At 37.7% G+C, this 20,805-nt stretch overlaps 1 protein-coding gene across 7 annotated transcripts in view; it reads right to left on the reverse strand.

Annotated features, from left to right (window-relative positions):
- CEP126 (centrosomal protein 126) overlaps nt 1-20,805 on the reverse strand; it is a 139,250-nt gene that overhangs the window by 70,236 nt on the left and 48,209 nt on the right. For 4 of the 7 annotated variants that reach the window (XM_070803324.1, XM_070803325.1, XM_070803323.1 and 1 more), the window contains exon 4: nt 11,164-11,275. In XM_070803324.1, the coding sequence (XP_070659425.1) occupies nt 11,164-11,275 (112 nt within the window). Of the gene's footprint in view, nt 1-11,163; nt 11,278-20,805 lie in introns of those variants that run through there. The other 3 variants (XM_070803327.1, XM_070803329.1, XM_070803328.1) reach the window with 3 other exon arrangements.

The following is a 20,805-nucleotide window of genomic DNA, read 5'->3' on the forward strand; positions in this document are numbered from 1 at the left end:
AATGAACAAAATGAACCACCTCTTTCAGCTCTCTTAATACAGCATGTCCTTTTATACCTTTGTTCTTTTTCACATACTATTTGTTCCATCTTTCCGGAGTTCCCTCTCAATGTCTCTGATAAATATCTTCCTCATTTATTAAGTTTCAGGTCATGTTTATATCCTCTGAGTTTTCATAATGCCAGTGATGTTTCTCTGTTTAAAGTATTTGTTGAATACTTCCAACATGCACAGCACTGAACTAAGCATCATAGGGAATATTTGCATGAGTGAGATTAAGCTATTGTTCTCTACAATATTACAGTTTGGTGGGGCAGGCATAACTACACATAAAAATTGAGCAATAACATATACAATCATGATTTTAAAATTTATTTATATAGCCTTGAGCTCTTGTTTCATCGTACGTTCAACTGTTTTTATACATTTCTACTTGGATATTCACTCTCTAAATTCAGAAAGCTCAAATGAAGTTTAATAATATCTTGTTAAACCTATACACTTTTATTACATTCTTTATAATTTTTAAAGTCAGGAAATTCCCTCAATGATCAAGATTCAAAATTTCACCCTCTTTTGATTTTTTTACTTCTTTCATTTTCTTTATCCCACCATACACCAAAGCTATAATACAGTCTTTCCATGAAATATTTTTCTTCTGTCTTTCTTTTGTATTTCACTACCACTCTTTTAACATAAGTCCTTTTAAACTCATTGCTTGAATATCTCTTGATTTTCCTGCACTATCCTCTCCATACTCCAATTATTTTTATATCAAGAGATACTTTATTCTATATGAAACTTATCACATTATTCTTATTCTTTAACTTATTCTTTGATGATTTACATTATTATGTTAAATTCATGTATACAGCACCTGATTCAGTATTTTTGCAGGTTATACTCAATTATAGGTTACTGTAAGATAAAGGGCATAATTTTCTATACTATACAGTATATTCTTGTTGCTTATCTATTTTATTTTGTTATTATTTTTTTGATTTACACAGCATGCAGGTTCTTAGTTCCCTCACCGGGGATGGAACCTGGGCTCCCTGCAGTTTAAGGGAGTCTTAACCACTGAATACCAGGGAAGTCCCATTTATCTATTTTATATATAGTAGTTTGTATCTGTTAATCTCATATCTCTAATTTGTCCTTCCCCCTCTCTCTGGCAACCACAAGTTTGTTTCTATATATGTATGTCTGTTTTGCATGTACATTTATATGTATTTTTAGATTCCACATGTAAGTGATATCATATAATACCTGCTTTTGTTTGACTTATTTCACTAAGCACTGTATTCTCTAGGTCCACCCATGCTGCTGCAAATGGTACAATTTTATTCTTCTTCATGGCTGAATAATATTCCACCATATACATAACACATCTTAATCCAATCATCTGGAAAACTGGGATGCGATTTCTAAGTATTAAACTGAACTGTTTATGTATTTTGGCTATTAGCCCCTTTTCAGTTATATCATTTACAAATATTTTCTCCAATTTTTAAAAAGTTATCATTTTGTTGATGGTTTCCTTTGTTGTGCAAAAGCTTTTGCATTTAATTAGATCATATTGGTTTATTTTTGCTCTTATTTCCACTGACTTAAGAGACAGATTCAAAAAAAATTGCTATGATTTATGTCAAAGCGTGTTATGCTTATGTTTTCTTCTAGGAGTTTTATAGTTCCTCATATTACATTTATGTCTTTAATCCATTTGAGTTTTTACTTTTGTACACTGTGTTAGAGAATGTTCTAACTTCGTTCTGTTACATGTAGCTGTCCAGTTTTCTGGACAGCTTGTCTTTTCTCCATTGTGTATTCTTGTCACCTTTGTCATGGGTAACTGACTGTAAGTGTGTGGGTTTATTGCTGGGTTCTCTATTCAGTTTCATTAGTCAATGTGTCTGTTGTGCCAATAACACTACTGTTTGATTACTGGAGCTTTGTAGTATAGTCACAAGTCTGAGAGGGTTGTATCTCCAGCTTTGTTCTTTATTCTCAGGATTTGTCATTTCTGGATGTTTTGTGATTCCATATAAATTGTAGTATTATTTGTTTTAGATCTGTGAAAAAATGTTATAGGTATTTTGATAGAGATTGCATTAAATCTGTAGATTGCTTTGGGTAGTATGTCCGTTTTAATGATATTACTCCCTCCAATTCAATAGCATGGAATATCTTTACATTTCTTTGAATCATCTTCAATTTCCTTCATCAGGTTTTACAGTTTTCAGAGTACAGGACTTTTATTCTCTTGGCTAAGTTTACTCCTAGGTATTTTATTTTTTGATGTGATTTTAAACAGGATTGTTTACTTTATATTTCTGGTATTTCATTATTAGTGTATAAAAGACAATAGATTTCTGCATATATTCTTATATCCCACAACCTTGCTAAATTCATTAGTTTCTAATATTAATAGTTCTTGGGTGGAGACTATAGAAGTTCTCTATATAGAGTGTTATGTCATCTGCAGAGCGAGTTTTACCTCTTCATCTTCAAATTTGGATTCCTTTTATTGCTGTTTCTGTGGTTAGGAATTCCAACACTATGTTAAATAGAAGCAGTGAAAGTGGACATTCTTGTCTTGTCCTTGATTTTAAAGGAAAATTTAAAAAATTTTCACAATTGAATATGATGTGGGCTATTGGATTTGTCATAAAATGGCCTTCATTATGCTGAGATATGTTCCCTCTATACACACTTTGATGAGGGCTTTTTATCATAAATAGACACTGAATTTTTTCTGTTTTTCTCTGTTATCTATTGAGACAATCACATAATTTTTCTTTCTTTTTGTTAATATGGTTTATCAAATCGATTGATTTATGTATCTCAAACCATCCTTGTGACCCTGGAATAAATTCAACTTGATCATGATGTATGATTATTTTTACGTACTGTTGGATTTAGTTTGCTAACATTTTGTTGAAGATTTCTGCATCTATATTCATCAAAAATATTGGCCTATAATTTTTTCTTTTTTTGTAGTGTCTTTGCCTCATTTTGGTATCAGGGTAAGGATCATCTTGTAGGATGAATTTGGGAGTATTCTAATAAACTCTTCAAGTTTATGAAATAGTTTGATTAGGACAGGTATTAATTCTTCTTTATACATTCAGTAGAATTGCCCTGCAAAGCTGTCCTGTTCTGAATTTTGTTTGCTGGGCATTTTTCTTTTTTTAAAAATTCAACTTCACGTCTAGTGAATGGTCTTCTGTTCAAACTGTCTATTTCTTCTTGACTGTCTTGGCAGCTGTATGTTTCAAGAAATTTGTCCACTTCTTGTAGGCTGTCCAATCTATTGGCATATAAACTGTTCATAGTACTCTTATGATTTTTTTTGTATCTCTGTGGTATTGGTTGTAATTTATCGTCTTTATTTTCTTATTTTATTTGGATCCTCTCTCTTTTCTTCTTGGTGAGCCTGTTTATTTTTCAAAAAACTAGCTCTTGGTTTCGTTCATTTTTTTCTACTGTTTTTTTCTCTCCTAGGAAATAACTTTTTAAAAAATTGAAGCACAGTTGATTTAAAGTATGGTATTAGGTGTACAGTAAAGTGATTCAGTTATATATATATATTTTTCAGATTATTTTTATTATAGATTATTACAGATATTAACTATAGTTCCTTATGCTATGCAATAAATCCTTTTTGCTTGTTTATTTTATATATAAGTGGTTTGCATCTGTTAATCCCATAATTTATCCCTCCTTTCCCCTTTGACAACCATAAGTTTGTTTTCAATGCCTGTGAGTTGGTTTCTGTTTCGTATACATCAATAGATTCATTCCTATTATTTTTCAGATTCCACATGTATGTGATATCATTATTTCCTTTCTTCTGCTAACTTTGGACTTTTTTCTTTTTCTAATTCTTTTAGGTGATAGGTTAGGTTGTTTTGAGATTTTTTCTTATTTCTTGAGGAAGGACTGTATTGCTATGACCTTCCCTCTTAGAACTGCTTTTTCTGTATCACATAAATTGGAAAGTTTTGCTTCCCATTTCATTTGTTTTGAGATATTTTCTGATTTACTCTTTGATTTATTCGTTACCCTCTCTTTTTTTTTTTTTCAGTAGCATGTTGTATAGTCTCCACATGTTTATTCTTTTCTGTTTTTCTTTCTGTAGTTGATTTCTAGTTTCATACTCTTGAGGTTATAAAAGAAAAAGCTTGATATAATTTCTATCCTCTTAAATTTGTTGAGTCTTCTTTTGAGACCTAGTATGTGATATATGTTAGTTGTTCAGTCATGTCTGACTCTTTGAGACTGGATGGACTGTTACCCACCAGGCTACCCTGTCCATGGAATTCACCAGGCAAGAATAGTGGAGTAGGTAGTCATTCCCTTAACCAGGAGATCTTCCTTGCCCAGGGATCAAACCCGGATCTCCTGCATTGCAGGTGGATTCTGTACAGTCTAAGCCATCAGAGAAGCCCCTTGGACTGCAAAGAGACCAAACCAGTCAATCCTAAAGGAAATCAACCTGGAATATTCATTGGAAGGACTGATGCTGAGGCTCCAATACTTTGACCACCTGATGCAAAGAGCTGACTCATTGGAAAAGACCCTGATGCTGGGAAAGAAGAAGGCAAAAGAAGAAGAGGGTGGCAAAGGATGAGATGGTTAGATAGTATCACTGTCTCAATAGACATGAATTTGAGCAAACTCCAGGAGACAGTGAAGGACAGGAAAGCCTGGCATGCTGCAGTTCATGGGGTGGCAAAGAATTACTTTACCACAACTGCCTTATTGATTTTCTTTCTGGATGATCTGTTCATTGATATCTGTGGGGTGTTAAAGTCTCCTGTAATTACTGCACTACTGTCAATTTCTCCTTTTATGTTTGTTAGTGTTTATACAGTTAGGTGCTACTGTATTGGGTATGTATATGTTAAACAGTACATATCCTCTTCTTGTACTGATCTCTTTTTATCATTACATAGTACTCTTTTTGTCTTTCATTAAGCCTTTGTTTTGTCATCTCCATTTGCATAAAATATACTTTTCTGTCTCCTCACTTTCAGTTTGTATCTTTTGCCTTAAATGAATCTCTTGTAGGCAGCATATAGAAGGGTCTTTTTAAAAATCCAATTAGCTAGCTGTGTCTTTTGATTGAAGCATTAATCCAGTGATATGTAAAGTAATTTATTAATAGGTATATACTTATTACCAATTTATTACTTGTTTTCCAGTTGTTTTGTCATTTTTCTCTCTTTTTGTCTCTCTCTTTTCCTGGCTTGATGATTTTCTTTTGTAGTATGCTTGAGTTCCATGCTTTTTGATTGTTGTGTATCTATTTGTGGTTACCATGGTGTTCATATACGTTAAACCTTAATTATGTCTACTTGCTTTAAACTCATAGTCATTTAAATTCAAACACATTCTAAGAGATCTACATTTTTTACTACTCTACCCCACATTTTGTATTTCTGATGCAATTATTTATTTATTGTAGTTACAGTTGCTTTACAACTTTTGTCTTTTAATCTATGTGCTAGCTTATTTCGGAGAAGGCAATGGCACCCCACTCCAGTACTCTTGCCTGGAATATCCCATGGATGGAGGAGCCTGGTGGGCTACAGTCCATGGGGTCACTAAGAGTCGGAAACGACTGAGCGACTTCACTTTGACTTTTCACTTTCCTGCATTGGAGAAGGAAATGGCAACCCACTCCAGTGTTCTTGCCTGGAGAATCCCAGGGACAGGGGAGCCTCATGGGTTGCCTTCTCTGGGGTAGCACAGAGTTGGACACGACTGAAGCGACTTAGCAGCAGCAGCAGCTAGCTTATTTAAGTGATCTTCAATCCCCACTATATATGTCTTTCCTATTGGGGTTTTCTCTTTCCTATAGATTCTTCTTTTTCATTTTGAGAAGACCCTTCAACATTTATTTTAGGGTAGGTTTATTATTGCTGAATTCTTTTAGTTTTTGCTTGTCTGAGGAGTTCTTTATCTCATCTTCTATTCTAAATGATAATCTCACTGGGTAGACTATCTTAGGTTGCAGGTTCCTCTGCCCTTTTATTTTACTTAACTTTCTGTGTCTCTGACTTTAGGTGAAACAGTTACCTATTACAGTCTTGAAGGGGTGTTCTTATGTGGGTGTGTCCCTATGCAGACTGTGTGTGCCCAATGTATTTGGGGGGAGGGCTGGATTAGATGTGGATGCAAGTCATGTCTTTCCTCATGGTATGCTGGCCTCTACCACATTGGAAAGGGGGTATGGCTGGTAATGGAGGAGTTCAGAGTCTGTGCAGGGTGTGGGACAGTACGTCTATGCTCAGTGGCCATCACTGTCCTGTCAGGGGTGAGATCTGCTCCTAAGTGGTGGGAGCAAAAGCCCTCAAATTTGGGTTCAAGCTGGTTCTGCTTCCTTTAAGTGTGTATTTTTCCTTCTCCCTGCACTAGGCAATCCACTCCAGCACTCTTGCCTGGAAAATCCCATGGACGGAGGAGCCTGATAGGCTACAGTTCATGGGGTCGCAAAGAGTCGGACATGACTTCACTTTCACTTTCACTTTCAAATGCCTTCTATGGAGAAGGCAATGGCACCCCACTCCAGTACTCTTGCCTGGAGAATCCCATGGATGGAGGAGCCTGGTAGGCTACAGTCCATGGGGTCGCTAAGAGTCGGACACGACTAAGTGACTTCACTTTCACTTTTCACTTTCATGCATTGGAGAAGGAAATGGCAACCCACTCCAGTATTCTTGCCTGGAGAATCTCAGGGACGGGGGAGCCTGTTGGGCTGCTGTCTATGGGGTCACACAGAGTTGGACATGACTGATGTGACTTAGCAGCAGCAGCACTAGGCTTGAACTTGGCCTAGTGGTTGTGGGAATTCAAGTCTGGGCTATTTCTTGGGTGCTATTTGAGTAAGCACCAGCAATGGACACTGCTCTATCTAGACTACATCCCTGGCCCCCAGGACACCTTTGGATCTTTAGATTGACTCTTTCCCAGGTCCTGAATGCCTGAGATCCAGGGCCAAGCTGTGGCTTGGAGTGAGCAGGGTAACCTTCACTTGGCTCAGACTGGGGGGTGTGGCATGGCGGCAGCTACTAGGGTACACCTCTCTCTGCCTGGTCTGGTGGCAAGCTAACACTTGCACTCTCCTCGAGTGGAGTCTAGGCTTCTCTAGCCTTCTCAGTGGTTCTCCAAGCAGCCAAAGGGGCTTGTCTCCTATGTGCAGGACTCCAGGATGGGGATGCCCAGGCTATGGTTGGACTCACTCACTTCTTAGGGTGAGTGTCTGCCGGCATGATCTCCCTTTTCCTTTCAGTCCTCTCCCAGAGGCACAGACCCCTTACCTGATGCTTTCTTCCTATCCTGCCTAATTACACGTGTATCTTACAACCTTGGTTATATAAGGGTCCTTCTGCAAGTTTCCAGTTAGCTTTCCATGAACTGTTCCACATGTGGATGTATTTTTGCATTGTTTATTATGGGAGGTAAGCTCAGGTCCTCTTCAGCTCCCGTTTTTTATACTCTACTTCTTATACTTCTGATTGATCAACATTCGTAAATGTTTATGTCTCTTCTCTGCCATAAAGGGCATTTTCATTTTTTCTTATTCTCTCATCTTTTCCTTCTAATCTCTCAAAATAATTTTATTCTTTATTAGATCTGTCTTTTCCTTTTTTTAGAAGTGTTATTGAATTTGTTACAATATTGCCTCTGTTTTGCTTTTTTTGGCCATGAGGCATGTGGAATCTTAGCTCCCCAACCAGGGATCAAACCTGCACCCTCTGGAAGGCAAGGTCTTAACCAATGGATGACCAGGGAGGGCCCTCCTTTTCTCACTATACAAAATAGTACTATTTTAGTTTAGGTAGTAATGATCTGTCACTTGGATTAGCCCATTAAGTTTTTCTAGTCTCCTTGTTTCCAGTTTCTTTCCATTCTTTTCATTCTCCAACATTCATACCAATTATCTTCCAATATAAAGAGGACTATGTCACTCTGTTTAAAAACCTCCATTGGCTCTCTACTAGTTATAGGGTGAAATAAAAACTTCCTAGCTAGAAATACAAGCATTCACATCTGACCTCAATCTACATTTCTAGACAATCTCTCATCCTACCAGCAACATATACTACAGTCTTGTTACTCTGAACAAATTCTATGTCCTCAGGCATCTTTGACTTTTACAACACTGTAGGCCTGAACATGCCAGAAATCAACCTGTGCTTAATTAGTAGACAATATGTACTCATCCTTTAAGTCTCCTCTCCAACTTTAAATTTTGTACTTTATCACGTGTGTGTGTATGCTTAGTCACTCAGTTGTGTCCAACTCTTTGTGATCCCATGGACTGTAGCCTGCCAGGCTCCTCTGTCCATGGGATCCTCCAGGAAAGAATACTAGAGTGGGTTGCCATTCCCTTCTCCTGGGGATCTTTTGACCCAAAAATCAAACTCGGGTCCTGCATTGAAGGTGGAGTCTTTACTGACTGAGCCACCTTTATCACTTTGCTAGTATTTCTGTAACTGCACACATTACACAGTTTTGTTCGAGTCTTACGGTGTAATTACCATTACACGGTATTATAATGTAACTGCAAACACTTATTGGGCAGAGGACCATATTTCATTCATATTATAACTCTTGCTAATCAACATACAGCATATAATAGGTACTTAAGACTTCACATTTTTATTCTCTACCTTTCTAGACTGCATTTCTGTTACTCATTAGTTTAACATCCATATTTAACAGGATAATATTTCTTCCATCATAAGAGAAAAAGCCATATTTTGGCCCTACATCCCCTTTGGCTACTGTTCTACCACTCTTTTCCTTTCACAGCCAAGCTACAGTTGGTATTTTTTCTTTCTCACTCTTCAGTTTCCTTTCAACTCATTGCAATCTTTTTTCTGTCTCCATCCCTCCACTGAAATTTGACAAAAACTGCCAGAGTGACTTTTCTATTTTGAAATATATGGGACATATTCCCTCTAAGCTGGATATTTTCTCTTTGCCACTCCATATTCATTTTCCACACTTATCTCTGCTAGGCAGAGACTAAATGATACCTGCCTTTTGATTTATGGCTGTTTTGACCAACGAAAGGTACTAGCAAGAAATGGGAATGTGACAGAACAAAGCGGTTTTTGACAACTGCTCCTCTGGCTTCCTCTCCGCTTGGCTTGGTTTAGCAGTGGCAATGCTCCTCTGCCTAGTAGCCCTCTTGTACAGCTACAGCTCTTTTGAGTTTAAAGTTTGTTATGATAATACTGAGTTTGCTGTCAGTTTTGGGGTTGCTTCATCATCCTTTGTTGGCATCCCAGTCTCTTTACTAACCTCTTTTCAGTTACCCCTTTTAAATGCTACATGTTTTCTGCCAGTATCCCAACTGGTAAAACTTTTTATATTAATGATTACCTAGAAGCCATTTGATTTCCATAAGCTTTTATTCCCCGTGAAAGTCTATACTTGCTTAGTTCCATCTTCTCCCTATATACAGTCTCTACCAACTATTCTGTTCCTATCTGCAGGCTTCTCTTTTTTCACTTCCTTATATATTGCTCTTCTATAGTGCTCTATCCTAGTTCTGCTGTCATAGTACATACTCTCCACTGCTGACTTCATCCATTGTTTTGGCTTCTAATATCTTAAGTTTAAATCTTTCTCTTGAGCTTCAGACCTATGTATTTTCAGTTACAGATACTGAAATAGTCTGTTTTGTCCTCTTTCAATCAGTTATCCACACTTGTTCACAATAGATTAGAATGATATGTCAAACAGGAAAGAAAAGGGAAAGGGAAGTCGCTCAGTCGTGTCCGACTCTTTGCGACTCCATGGACTGTAGCCTACCAGGCTCCTCCGTCCATGGGATTTTCCAAGCAAGAGTACTGGAGTGCGTTGCCATTGCCTTCTCCAGTGGATCTTCCTGACCCAGGGATTGAACCTGGTCTCCTGTATTGTAGGCAGACGCTTTACCGTCTAAGCCACCAGGGAAGTCTAAACAGGAAAAGCTGATCTTATTACCCATCCTTAACTGACTCCTCTGAAAACTCTCAGGATAAAGCTTCTATTCCTTAGCATACAGGTGTATTTACTTTTCTAATCTCATATCTAGTGAAGCTATCGCTACTTTGCATTCTGTTATTCAGCCATACTCTTATTCCGGGAACATATCATTCCTTCTACTACTCTTGGCCTTTCCACAGTCTCATCCCTCTGTCTGGAATACCATCTACCCACTTGTTTCACGATTAACTCCTATTTTCTTCAAAGCTTTGCTGAAGATTCTTCTATTCCATGAGGTCTTTCTTGAACTATAATAAAGACTTGAGAGAATGAATTTAATTGTTCTTATATCTGATTAAGGGAACAGTTTGCCATAGGTATTCTAAAAATGGAAATACTTTAGTACATACATTATAAACAGTTAAAATATTAACACACTTTACATATGAATTATGTATATATATATATATCTTTATATATGTAAACATTAAATAGTATTATTATTACCCATTTGGTATTGTTCTATAATTTTTAAAGCATTATTTCACTTTCTCCTAGATTATACTCTTGGGATTATATTTTTGAATATCATATTTCTCCATATCCCCTTCACAATGGCTGATCTACTGCTGTGTACATAGTAGGTCCAAGAAACATTTATAGTAAGTAAATGGAAAACACAGGATGTCAGAGGGTACTCTCTAGTTGGTTGGTCCATTCTACTGAATCAAGATGATTCATTTACACTAACCTAGAGAGGAACCAGGGGGCACTGTAGTAGCTTTTTAAAATATATCCATCCAGGAAAGATTTTCAGTGAGGAAAACCCTATTTCTATCATAAAGTTACTCTTTTTATCTAAATTTATATCACTGTTATTCAACTTTTTTTCCTCTCAGTAAAACCAGTATCACTATTTTTAAATGGTTTTTATTATAGCTCCCATAGAAAATTACTCAACGTAGGCAACACTAAAACTAAAGACAAGAAACTAAAATTTTTACTTACTCTTGAAGAAATTAATATTACACTCCAATTCAATGTGTGAAAATAAAACAGTATACTATAAAATAGAGGTGAGGAGTAACTGATGAAAAGGCCTGTAAACTCAGCAACTAGAGAGCTATTTAATTATTGTATATTAGTAACGATACATGATAATCATAAGTTACTTACCTCCAGTTTATTATTGGTCTGTGGGAAGAGGGAAGGTTTACTTCTGATTTTAAGTTGGATTCCTGAATTTGTTTGAGGGCATCTTCTAATGGAAGAACTGGTCTTTGAAGAACTAAGGAAATAATAAAGATCAAATAGTACAGAATCACTTCAACAATCTCTTTATACATAATTTAATTGGTCAATGATAAAATATTATCTTAAAACTCTTGTGACAAATTTATTTTGAACAGTATATTTTAAATTTAAACATACACTTCCCAATAAGAAATAGTTATCTCAAAATTCTCATCACCAATTTTAAGAATACTTATTTGGGAAAATGAAATCTGAGAAATGTCCAGGCTCTTTGATCTGGCATGCAAACCCCATTATATCTAGCCTCATAATTCCATAAATTTCTGACAAATTTTACAAATATCCTTATTAAGAAAAGGGGAAGATATAAAAATAGCAGTTAACATTTATTGAGCATTTACTGTTAAAGACATTATTTCTGAGCACTGTATAAGTATTAACTACTTTATTCTCACTAAGGCCTTTGAAAGAAAAAAAGCGTTAATCACTAAGTTGTGTTCAGCTCTTTGGAACGCCATGGACTGAAGCATGCCACGCTCCTCTGTCCATGGGATTCTCCAGGCAAGAATACTGGAGTGGGTTGACATACTCTTCTCTAACAGATCTGCCCAACTCAGAGATCGAACCTGGGTCTCCTGTACTTCAGGCAGATTCTTTATAGTTTGAGCCACCAGAGAAGCCCCAGTCTCCATTTGCAACTGAGGAAACTGAAACATAGCTAAGTAACTTGTTCAGGGTCACACATTATATGGGCACTCATCCATATATCATTCTGCACAACCTCTAATCCATCCCTAGCTCCCGTAAGTATCCACTTTCCCAAGAATTCCCACTGTGCCCTTTGGTATACACCTTCTTGTTCAAGTTGAAACGTACCTTCTATTTAAAGGATATTGCTTTCCTGCAGCCCTCTTAGGTGGAGATACAAGTAACTACAAATAACTGAAGGCCTGGAGATAGGATAGCTGACTTTCTAGCTCTTCAATGATGCTACCAAATTATTTTTTTCTCCTTTCTCCTTAAAAAAACCCATATCATCATGATTCTGATGTTTGTTATTCACCTTAAAATTTTTAAGCAAAATCAGTATATTATTACGAATGGGTTAGTTTGAACTTGAACTCTAGAGTCAAGTGGTGATTGCATAAAATACTAGTGAAAATTGCCAGTTATGATATGGTTTGCTGGATATTCTAACCATTAAGGACCAATCCTCTTGAGGCAGAAACTATCAAGCTTTAGATTTTGATTGTTTTTCTAATGAGCATAAGCAATATCCCAAATGATTGTTTATTGGTAAAATTAATGGCTAGGTGCATAGCCTGATGGATATTAAAAATGAACTTTCTTTGTTGAAATTAAAGATGTTCAAGACAGATGGACTTCCCTAAAGTATTTTAATCACTCCCTACCCTTGCATGAACAGAGAATAAGAATCTAGGGAGTCTATACCCTTTACCTTTACAGATGGCATTGAGGTTTGACCTCTAATTAGTCTTGGCTCCAGCTGATAAATAGGAACATTCTTGATTGTACAGTGCCAGAAGGCACATAATTTTATCTCTAGAATGTGACTGTGTAAGTCTAAATGGATCTTTCACATAAAGTGTAGTCAGAGCACCTCAGATAACATAGAGATGGGACTTTATTGAACTTAGTGAACAATTACACTGATTGTTTTGTGTGTGATTTGTTAAAAAAAAAATGTTTAGTTGAGCTAGATTATAGTTTGAGATTTGCTTTAATTAACACTCACCACTTACTATCAAAGAGAATTTAAAAACTACTTTTAAAACTAACTTGGGTCATTTACAAACACTCACTGCTATTTATTGTTGCTATTATCTAATGATCTCCTAGTCAGTACCTCCTACTCACTGAGGAATATTCAAGTCTACATTTTTTGAATATTTATTGTGTATTAGGGCTTTATTTGGAGAAGGAAATGGCAACCCACTCCAGTATACTTGCCTGGAGAATCCCAGGGACAGAGGAGCCTAGTGGGCTGCTGTCTATGGGGTCGCATAGAGTCAGACATGACTGAAGCAACTTACCAGGGCTTTATTATTCCATTTAAACTACTAGGCTCCTCTTTCTAGTTCTTTTGCCCTGATAGTTTAACTCCAACAATTCTCTGAATCCGACAATTTTCTGACCTCATTAAAACCCCCAATCCATCCCTTTTTCATAGCAAGGGGAAGCATTAGCTATCATGCATTTTGGGTGAACCTTTGGTGTAACTCTAATATTTGAGAATAAACTAAATGAACAGACAATTAAGTAAACAGTTGTTTATCACAGCTTTGTTGTTCTTCATTCATGACTGTAAACTTTCTTAAAATTTTAATTTAATATTTTGTACAGGTAACATATTTAGAAACTAAAAAATATAATACAAATTTGGAAGTTTTGCTCTAACTGGTATTTGTGTATTCTTTCACTGTTTATGCAGATATAAACATACATAAATATATATTTTATTTTTAAAAGTTGAAGTATAGTTAATTTATAATACTATCTTAGTTTCAGGTATGCAATCAGATATTTTATATTTTTATAGATTATATTTAAAGTTGTTAAAAATAATGGTTATGTTTCTCTGTGAGGTATAAGATATCCCTGTTGCTTAACTATTTTATTCATATTAATAGTAGCTTGTGTCTTTTAACCCATATCCCTATTTGTCCCTCCTTTTTCACTCTCTCCACTGGTAATCACTAGTTCTCTATATCTCTAAGTTTTTTTTTTTTTTACTTTTATTTATTTATTTGGGCTGCTGCTGGGTCTTCGTTGCTTTGTGCAGGCTTTCTCTAGTGGTGGTGAGCGGAAGCTCCTCTTGGCTGCAGTGTGCAGGCTTACAGCAGTGGCTTCTCCTGTTGCAGAGCACAGGCTCCAGAGGGCGGCCTCAGTAGTTGTGGCATGTGGGCCTAGTTGCTATGTGGCATGTGGAATTTTCCCGGACTAGAGACTGAACCCATGTCCCCTGCACTGACAGGCAGATTGCTAAATGCTGCACCACCAGGGAAGTCTTGTTTGCTTTTTTAAACATAGATTCATTTATTTTTTAAAGATTTTCATATAAGTGATAACATATTTATTTTTAAATGTAAGTTTGTCTATGACATTTTAATAGGCATAACACTAAGTCCATCCACATTGTTGTAAACAGTGGAATTCCATTCTTTTTATGGCCAAGTAATACTCCATTACTGTTCAATATCCCATGAACGGTATGAAAAGGCAAAAAGATAGGACACTGAAAGATGAACTTCCCAGGTTGGAGGGTGCTGAACATGCTACTGGAGATCAGTGGAGAAATAATTACAGAAAGAATGAAGAGATGGAGCCAAAGCAAAAACAACACCCAGTTGTGGATGTGACTGGTGATGGAAGTAAAAGTCTGATGCTGTAAAGAGCAATATTGCATAGGAATCTGGAATGTTAGGTCCATGAATCAAGGCAAATTGGAACAGTGAACACTGACATTTTAGGAATCAGCAAACTAAAATGGACTGGAATGGGTGAATTTAACTCAGATGACCATTATATCTACTACTGTGGGCAAGAATTCCTTAGAAGAAACAGAGTAGCCATCATAGGCAACAAAAGAGTCCGAAATGCAGTACTTGAATGCAATCTCAAAAATGACAGAATGATCTCTGTTCGTTTCCAAGGCAAGCCTTTCAATATTACAGTAATCCAAGTCTATGCCCCAAACAGTAATGGTGAAGAAGCTGAAGTTGAATGGGTCCATGAAGACCTACCAGACCTTCTAGAACTAACACCCAAAAAAGATGCCCTTTTTATTATAGGGGACTGGAATGCAAAAGTAGGAAGTCAAGAAACACCTGGAGTAACAGGCAAATCTGGCCTTGGAGTACACAATGAAACAGGGCAAAGGCTAACACAGTTTTGCCAAGAGAACGCACTGGTCATAGCAAACACAATTATACAGTGGAAGTGACAAATAGATTCAAGAGATTAGGTCTGATAAACAGAGTTCCTGAAGAACTATGGACAGAGGTTCATGACATTGTAGAGGAGGCAGGGGATCAAGACCATCCCCAAGAAAAAGAAATGCAAAAAGGCAAAATGGTTGTCTGAGGAGGCCTTACAAATAGCTAAGAAAAGAAGAAATGTGAAAGGCAAAGGAGAAAAGGGAAGATATACCCATTTGAATACTGCATTTGAATGCAGAGTCCCAAAGAATAGCAAGGAGAGATAAGAAACCCTTCCTCAGTGATCAGTGCAAAGAAATAGAAGAAAACAATAGAATGGGAAAGACTAGAGATCTCTTCAAGAAAATTAGAGATACCAAGGGAACATTTCATGCAAAGATGGGCTCAATAAAGGACAGAAATGGTATGGACCTTACAGAAGCAGAAGATACTAAGAAGAGGTGGCAAAAATACACAGAACTGTTCAAATAAGATCTTCGCGACCCAGATAATCACGGTGGTGTGATGACTCATCTAGAGCCAGATATCCTGGAATGTAAAGTCAAGTGGGCCTTAGGAAGCTTCGCTATGAACAAAGCTAGTGGAGGTGATGGAATTCCAGTTGAGCTATTTCAAATCCTAAAAGATGACGCTGTGAAAGTGCTGCACTCAATATCCCAGCAAATTTGGAAAACTCAGCAGTGGCCACAGGACTGGAAAAGGTCAGTTTTTATTCCAATACCAAAGAAAGACAATGCCAAAGAATGTTCAAACTACTGCACAATTGCATTCATCTCACATGCTACTAAAGTAATGGTCAAAATTCTCCAAGCCAGGCTTTAACAGTATGTGAATTGTGAACTTCCAGATGTTCAAGTTGGATCTAGAAAAGGCAGAGGAACCAGAGATCAAATTGCCAACATCTGTTGGATCATGGAAAAAGCAAGAGAGTTCCAGAAAAACATCTACTTCTGATTTATTGACTATGGCAAAGCCTTTGACTGTATGGATCACAACAAACTGTGGAAAATTTTTCAAGAGATCAGAATACCGGACCACCTGATCTGCCTCTTGAGAAATCTGTATGCAGGTCAGGAAGCAACAGTTAGAACTGGACATGGAACAACGACTGGTTCCAAATAGGAAAAGGAGTATGTCAAGGCTGTATATTGTCACCCTGCTTATTTATTTTATATGCAGAGTACATCATGAGAAACACTGGGCTGAATGAAACACAAGCTGGAATCAAGATTGTTGGGAGAAATATCAATAACCTCAGATATGCAGATGACACCACCCTTATGGCAGAAAGCAAAGAACTAAAGAGCCTCTTGATGAGAGTCAAAGAGGAGAGTGAAAAAGTTGGCTTAAAACTCAACATTAAGGAAACTAAGATCATGGCATCTCATCCCATCACTTCATGGCAAATAGATGGGGAAACAATGGAAACAGTGAGAGACTTTATTTATTTTTGACTCCAAAATCACTGCAGATGGTGACTGCAGCTGTGAAATTAAAAGACGCTTGGTCCTTGGAAGAAAAGTTATGACCAACCTAGACAGCTTATTAAAAAGCAGAGACATTACTTTGCCAACAAAAGGTCCATCTAGTCAAACTATAGCTTTTCCAGTATTCAGGTATGGATGTGACAGTGGACCACAACGAAGGCTGAGCGCTGAAGAACTGATGCTTTTGAACTGTGGTGTTGGGGAAGACTCTTGAGAGTCCCTTTGACTGCAAGGAGATCCAACCAGTCCATCCTAAAGGAGATCCTGGGTGTTCTGGGAGTTCATTGGAAGGACTGATGTTGAAGCTGAAACTCCAATACTTCGGCTACCTGATGTGAAGAAATTACTAATTTGAAAAGACCCTGATCCTGGGAAAGACTGAAGGCGGGAGAAGGGGACGACAGAGGATGAGATGGTTGGATGGCATCACCGACCCAATGGACAGAGTTTGAGTAAGCTCTGGGATTTGGTGATGGACAGGGAGGCCTGGCATGCTGCAGTCCATGGGGTCACAAAGAATTCGGACAGGACTGAGTGACTGAACTGAACTGAATATTCCATTATATATATTTTCCTTAATTCAGTTAGTATTCTTATCACTATTGCTTTGAATCCTCTGGTAAACTTTCTGTTTCATTTTTTTTTTCTCTTGCTCTTTCCATTAAGATCAATTCCTCTGTTTTCTCAATTTGCTTAACAGTCTCCATCTCTACGAAATTAGGTGAAACAGTTACCAATTGCTCTCTTGAAGGGGTGTTCTTTTGTGGGAGCAACCCTATACCGCCTGTGTGTCCAATGGTTTTGGTGGGAGAGCTGGATTTGACATGAACACAGGTCACATCTTTTCTCACGCTGTGCTTCCATATTACACAGGGCATGCTTCCATATCACTTTGGAAGGATTGAGGCTGGGGAGGAGGGGCTAGGGCCAGAGCTAGGGCTTCCTCTGTTGTCAGGGACTATCACCACCCTATCAGGTCCAGGGTTGGGTCCCTAATTCCTGGAATAGAAGCCCCAAGGAGCAGGTCTGAGCTAGTCAGGTGTGAGCTTTTCTCTCTCCCAACATCAGCACTCTGGCCCCGGAGGTGAGCAGTGCTGGAGCAAGAGGGGCCAGTATGAGCTCCTAGTGTGTGACCAGGTGCAGGTGGCAACAGTTTGGCCACATAGAGTTTAGGCTGCTTCTGATGTGCTGCCTGTGCAAGTGCCCATAATGGCTGTCCTTGCCCAAAAGATGCCACTTTGGTTCTGAGCTACCTCTGTGTCTCCTGGCTGAGTTCTTCCTTGGCTAGGGCAACCCTCACTCCAGTATGGAGCTCTGCATACTCCAGAGCAGTTTCAGGAGACCAGCCAGTCAACTGCGCAGTTTCAATCTGTCTTCTCTGCCCTCTTTTGGGAATAAGTGCACTCCTTGTGCACTCCTCCCAAGTGGAGTCCAGGCTTCCTGCAGTCCTCCTGTTAGTCCCCCAGCCATCCAATCAGCCTAGGGGCTCATCTCCCTTGTGCTGGATACCAGGATGGGGGGGTCTAATATGTGGCTTGAACCGTTCACTCCCCCAAGAGGATTTCTGCCTGTGTAATCTCCCTTTTCCTTTGGGTATGCCTCCGGACACAGGTCCCCAACTGACTGCTTCTCTTTCCTTCCTATCTTATTCTATGAGGATCTTTTTTTTCAGCCTTAGTTGTATAGGAGTCTTTCTGTCAGTTTCCAGTTAGTTTTCAGCAAGAATTTTTCCATATGTAGATATATTTTTGATGTGTTTGTTGGGGGAGGTGAGTTCCATATCCTCCTATGCCACCATCTTGATCTCCTCTCTTAACATACATTCTAATTTCTTCCTTTTCTTACAAAGAAGTCAGAATACTAAGTATACTCATCTGAACCTTATTTTTATACTTAATAAAAAATATATCCTGGAAATTGTATTAAAAAGCAGAGACATATTTTGCCAACAAAGGTCCATCTAGTCAAAGCCATGGTTTTTCAATGGTCATGTATAGATGTGAGAGCTGGACCATAAAGAAGGCTGGGTGTAAGAACTGATGCTTTTGAACTGTGGTGTTGGAGAAGATTCTTGAGAGTCCCTTGGACTGCAAGGAGATAAAACCAGTCAATCCTAAAGGAAATCAACCCTGAATATTCATTGGAAGGACTGATGCTGAATCCCCAATAGTGTGGCCACCTGATGTGAAGAGCCGACACACTGGAAAAGACCCTGATGCTGGGAAAGATTGAGGGCAAGAGAAGAAGGGGGAAACAGAGGATGAGATGGTTGGATGGCATCACTGACTCAACGGACCTGAGTTTGAGCAAACTCAGGGAGATAGTGGAGGACAGGGAAGCATGGCATGCTCAGTCCATGGGGTTGCAAAGAGTTGGACACAATGACTGAACAACAACAAATCCTGGAAATCAGGGGTAGATCCGGGTTTTATGAAAGTATAAGGCTTACACAATTTGAGGGCCCAATTAAGAAAAAAATAATACAAAATTACTAATACAAAATTAGATGTAGGGACCATGACAGAGAGAGTTCCTGAAACTTGAACCTTATTGACTTCACGGTAAATCTATGTCTGTTGGACATCATTCCATATCAGTCTGCAAACTGTTTCCTCTTCTTTCAATAGCTGCATAATATTCCACTGAGTGAATGTACATGCCATTTGTTTTTACTAACACTTCTGACTCTCTGTACCTATGCCCTTGGGTAGTCAGCACTCTTTCTGGGTAAAGGATACCCAGGAGGGGTGAGTATTCTGAGGCATTTATCACAACTAAGTACATCCTCTTTCTTAAGAAAAACTACCTTTTCTTTTGCCTCTTATACAATTTTCTTTATTTCCTTTTATTTCCCATCCTGTTTTCCTGATAACTACTTCTCAAAATCCATTTTCAGTTTTTTTCTACCTATAATAAATGCTAGTGTGCATTTAGGTCTTATTTTTAGGCTCTATCTTCAATCTGTACTCTATATCTAATATTCACCTTATCTTTGCACATAGCTTCCTTTACCAACTATGTATCTTTTCATCGGCGACTCAAATACAATTTCTGTTCTATATCTTTTTCTTAATTTTCAGTTAGACTTTTCTAGTTGTTGACTTGATTTCCTCATTTGCATGAATCAAGGAAGACTCAAAGTCAATGCATTTAAAACTTAAAGATCTTTCATACCTCTAACCTAATTCTTTTCCTTTATTTGTAGTCTTGATTAATATCATCATCCAGGAAAATAATTAATTCATTAACAAAGTAGTTATCGAGTGCTAAATATTTGTGAGGTTTTCTGCTAAGTCCTAGGGGCACTGTTCTCCTAGTCTTTGTTCCAGCACTCCTGATAAATCAGTAACTCAATCTATTGATTATATATCCTGAATATATTATCTCCTATCTCTATATAAAGAGCAGTGCTTTAATTTAGCAACTTAACACTTCTTGCCACAAATACTGAAATAGTCTACTATTAGTCTACTTTAATATATCTCTACTTCAATTCAGCTTCCATGTTGTACTGAGAATTATCTTTCTAACAAACAAATCTAATTTTTAGTAAAGACCCCTCGTTTCCTACCTAATATCCATTTTTCCCTTTGTTCTTTGGTATGTAATGATGATGTGCGCGCAAGCTCAGTTGTGTCTGACTCTTTTGTGACCCCACAGACTATAGCCTGCTAGGCTCCTCTGACCATGGAATTTTCTAGGCAAGAATACCTGAGTGGGTTGCCATTTCCTACTCAAGGGGATCTTCCTGACCCAGGGATTGAACTCAGGTCTCCTGTATCTTCTGCATTTGCAGACAGATTCTTTACCACTGTGCTACCTAGGAAGCCCTTATTCCTGGGTAGCACACTCTATATTGTTAGGGGTGGCAATATAGCCACAATAAAGACACTAAAATGGTAAACAAGGATTTTGCTACTCTGAACGTTAAGTTTAATTTTCATATTCTGTGTATGTTATGTATGTGTTTAAAGAAATTATTTACTGTTGAAAATAAAGTTCTAGAATATTGTAAAAAAGTAAATCAATACTTCAATTAAGTACCCCTATATTTTCCAGTCTCCCTTGCAGACAGAGTTGCCAATTACATATTAATATAAGCAGACAGATGGGGGCTT

This window comes from Bos indicus, chromosome 15 (genome assembly GCF_029378745.1).
Source record: "Bos indicus isolate NIAB-ARS_2022 breed Sahiwal x Tharparkar chromosome 15, NIAB-ARS_B.indTharparkar_mat_pri_1.0, whole genome shotgun sequence".
In the NCBI taxonomy this organism is placed as follows: Eukaryota; Metazoa; Chordata; class Mammalia; order Artiodactyla; family Bovidae; genus Bos; species Bos indicus.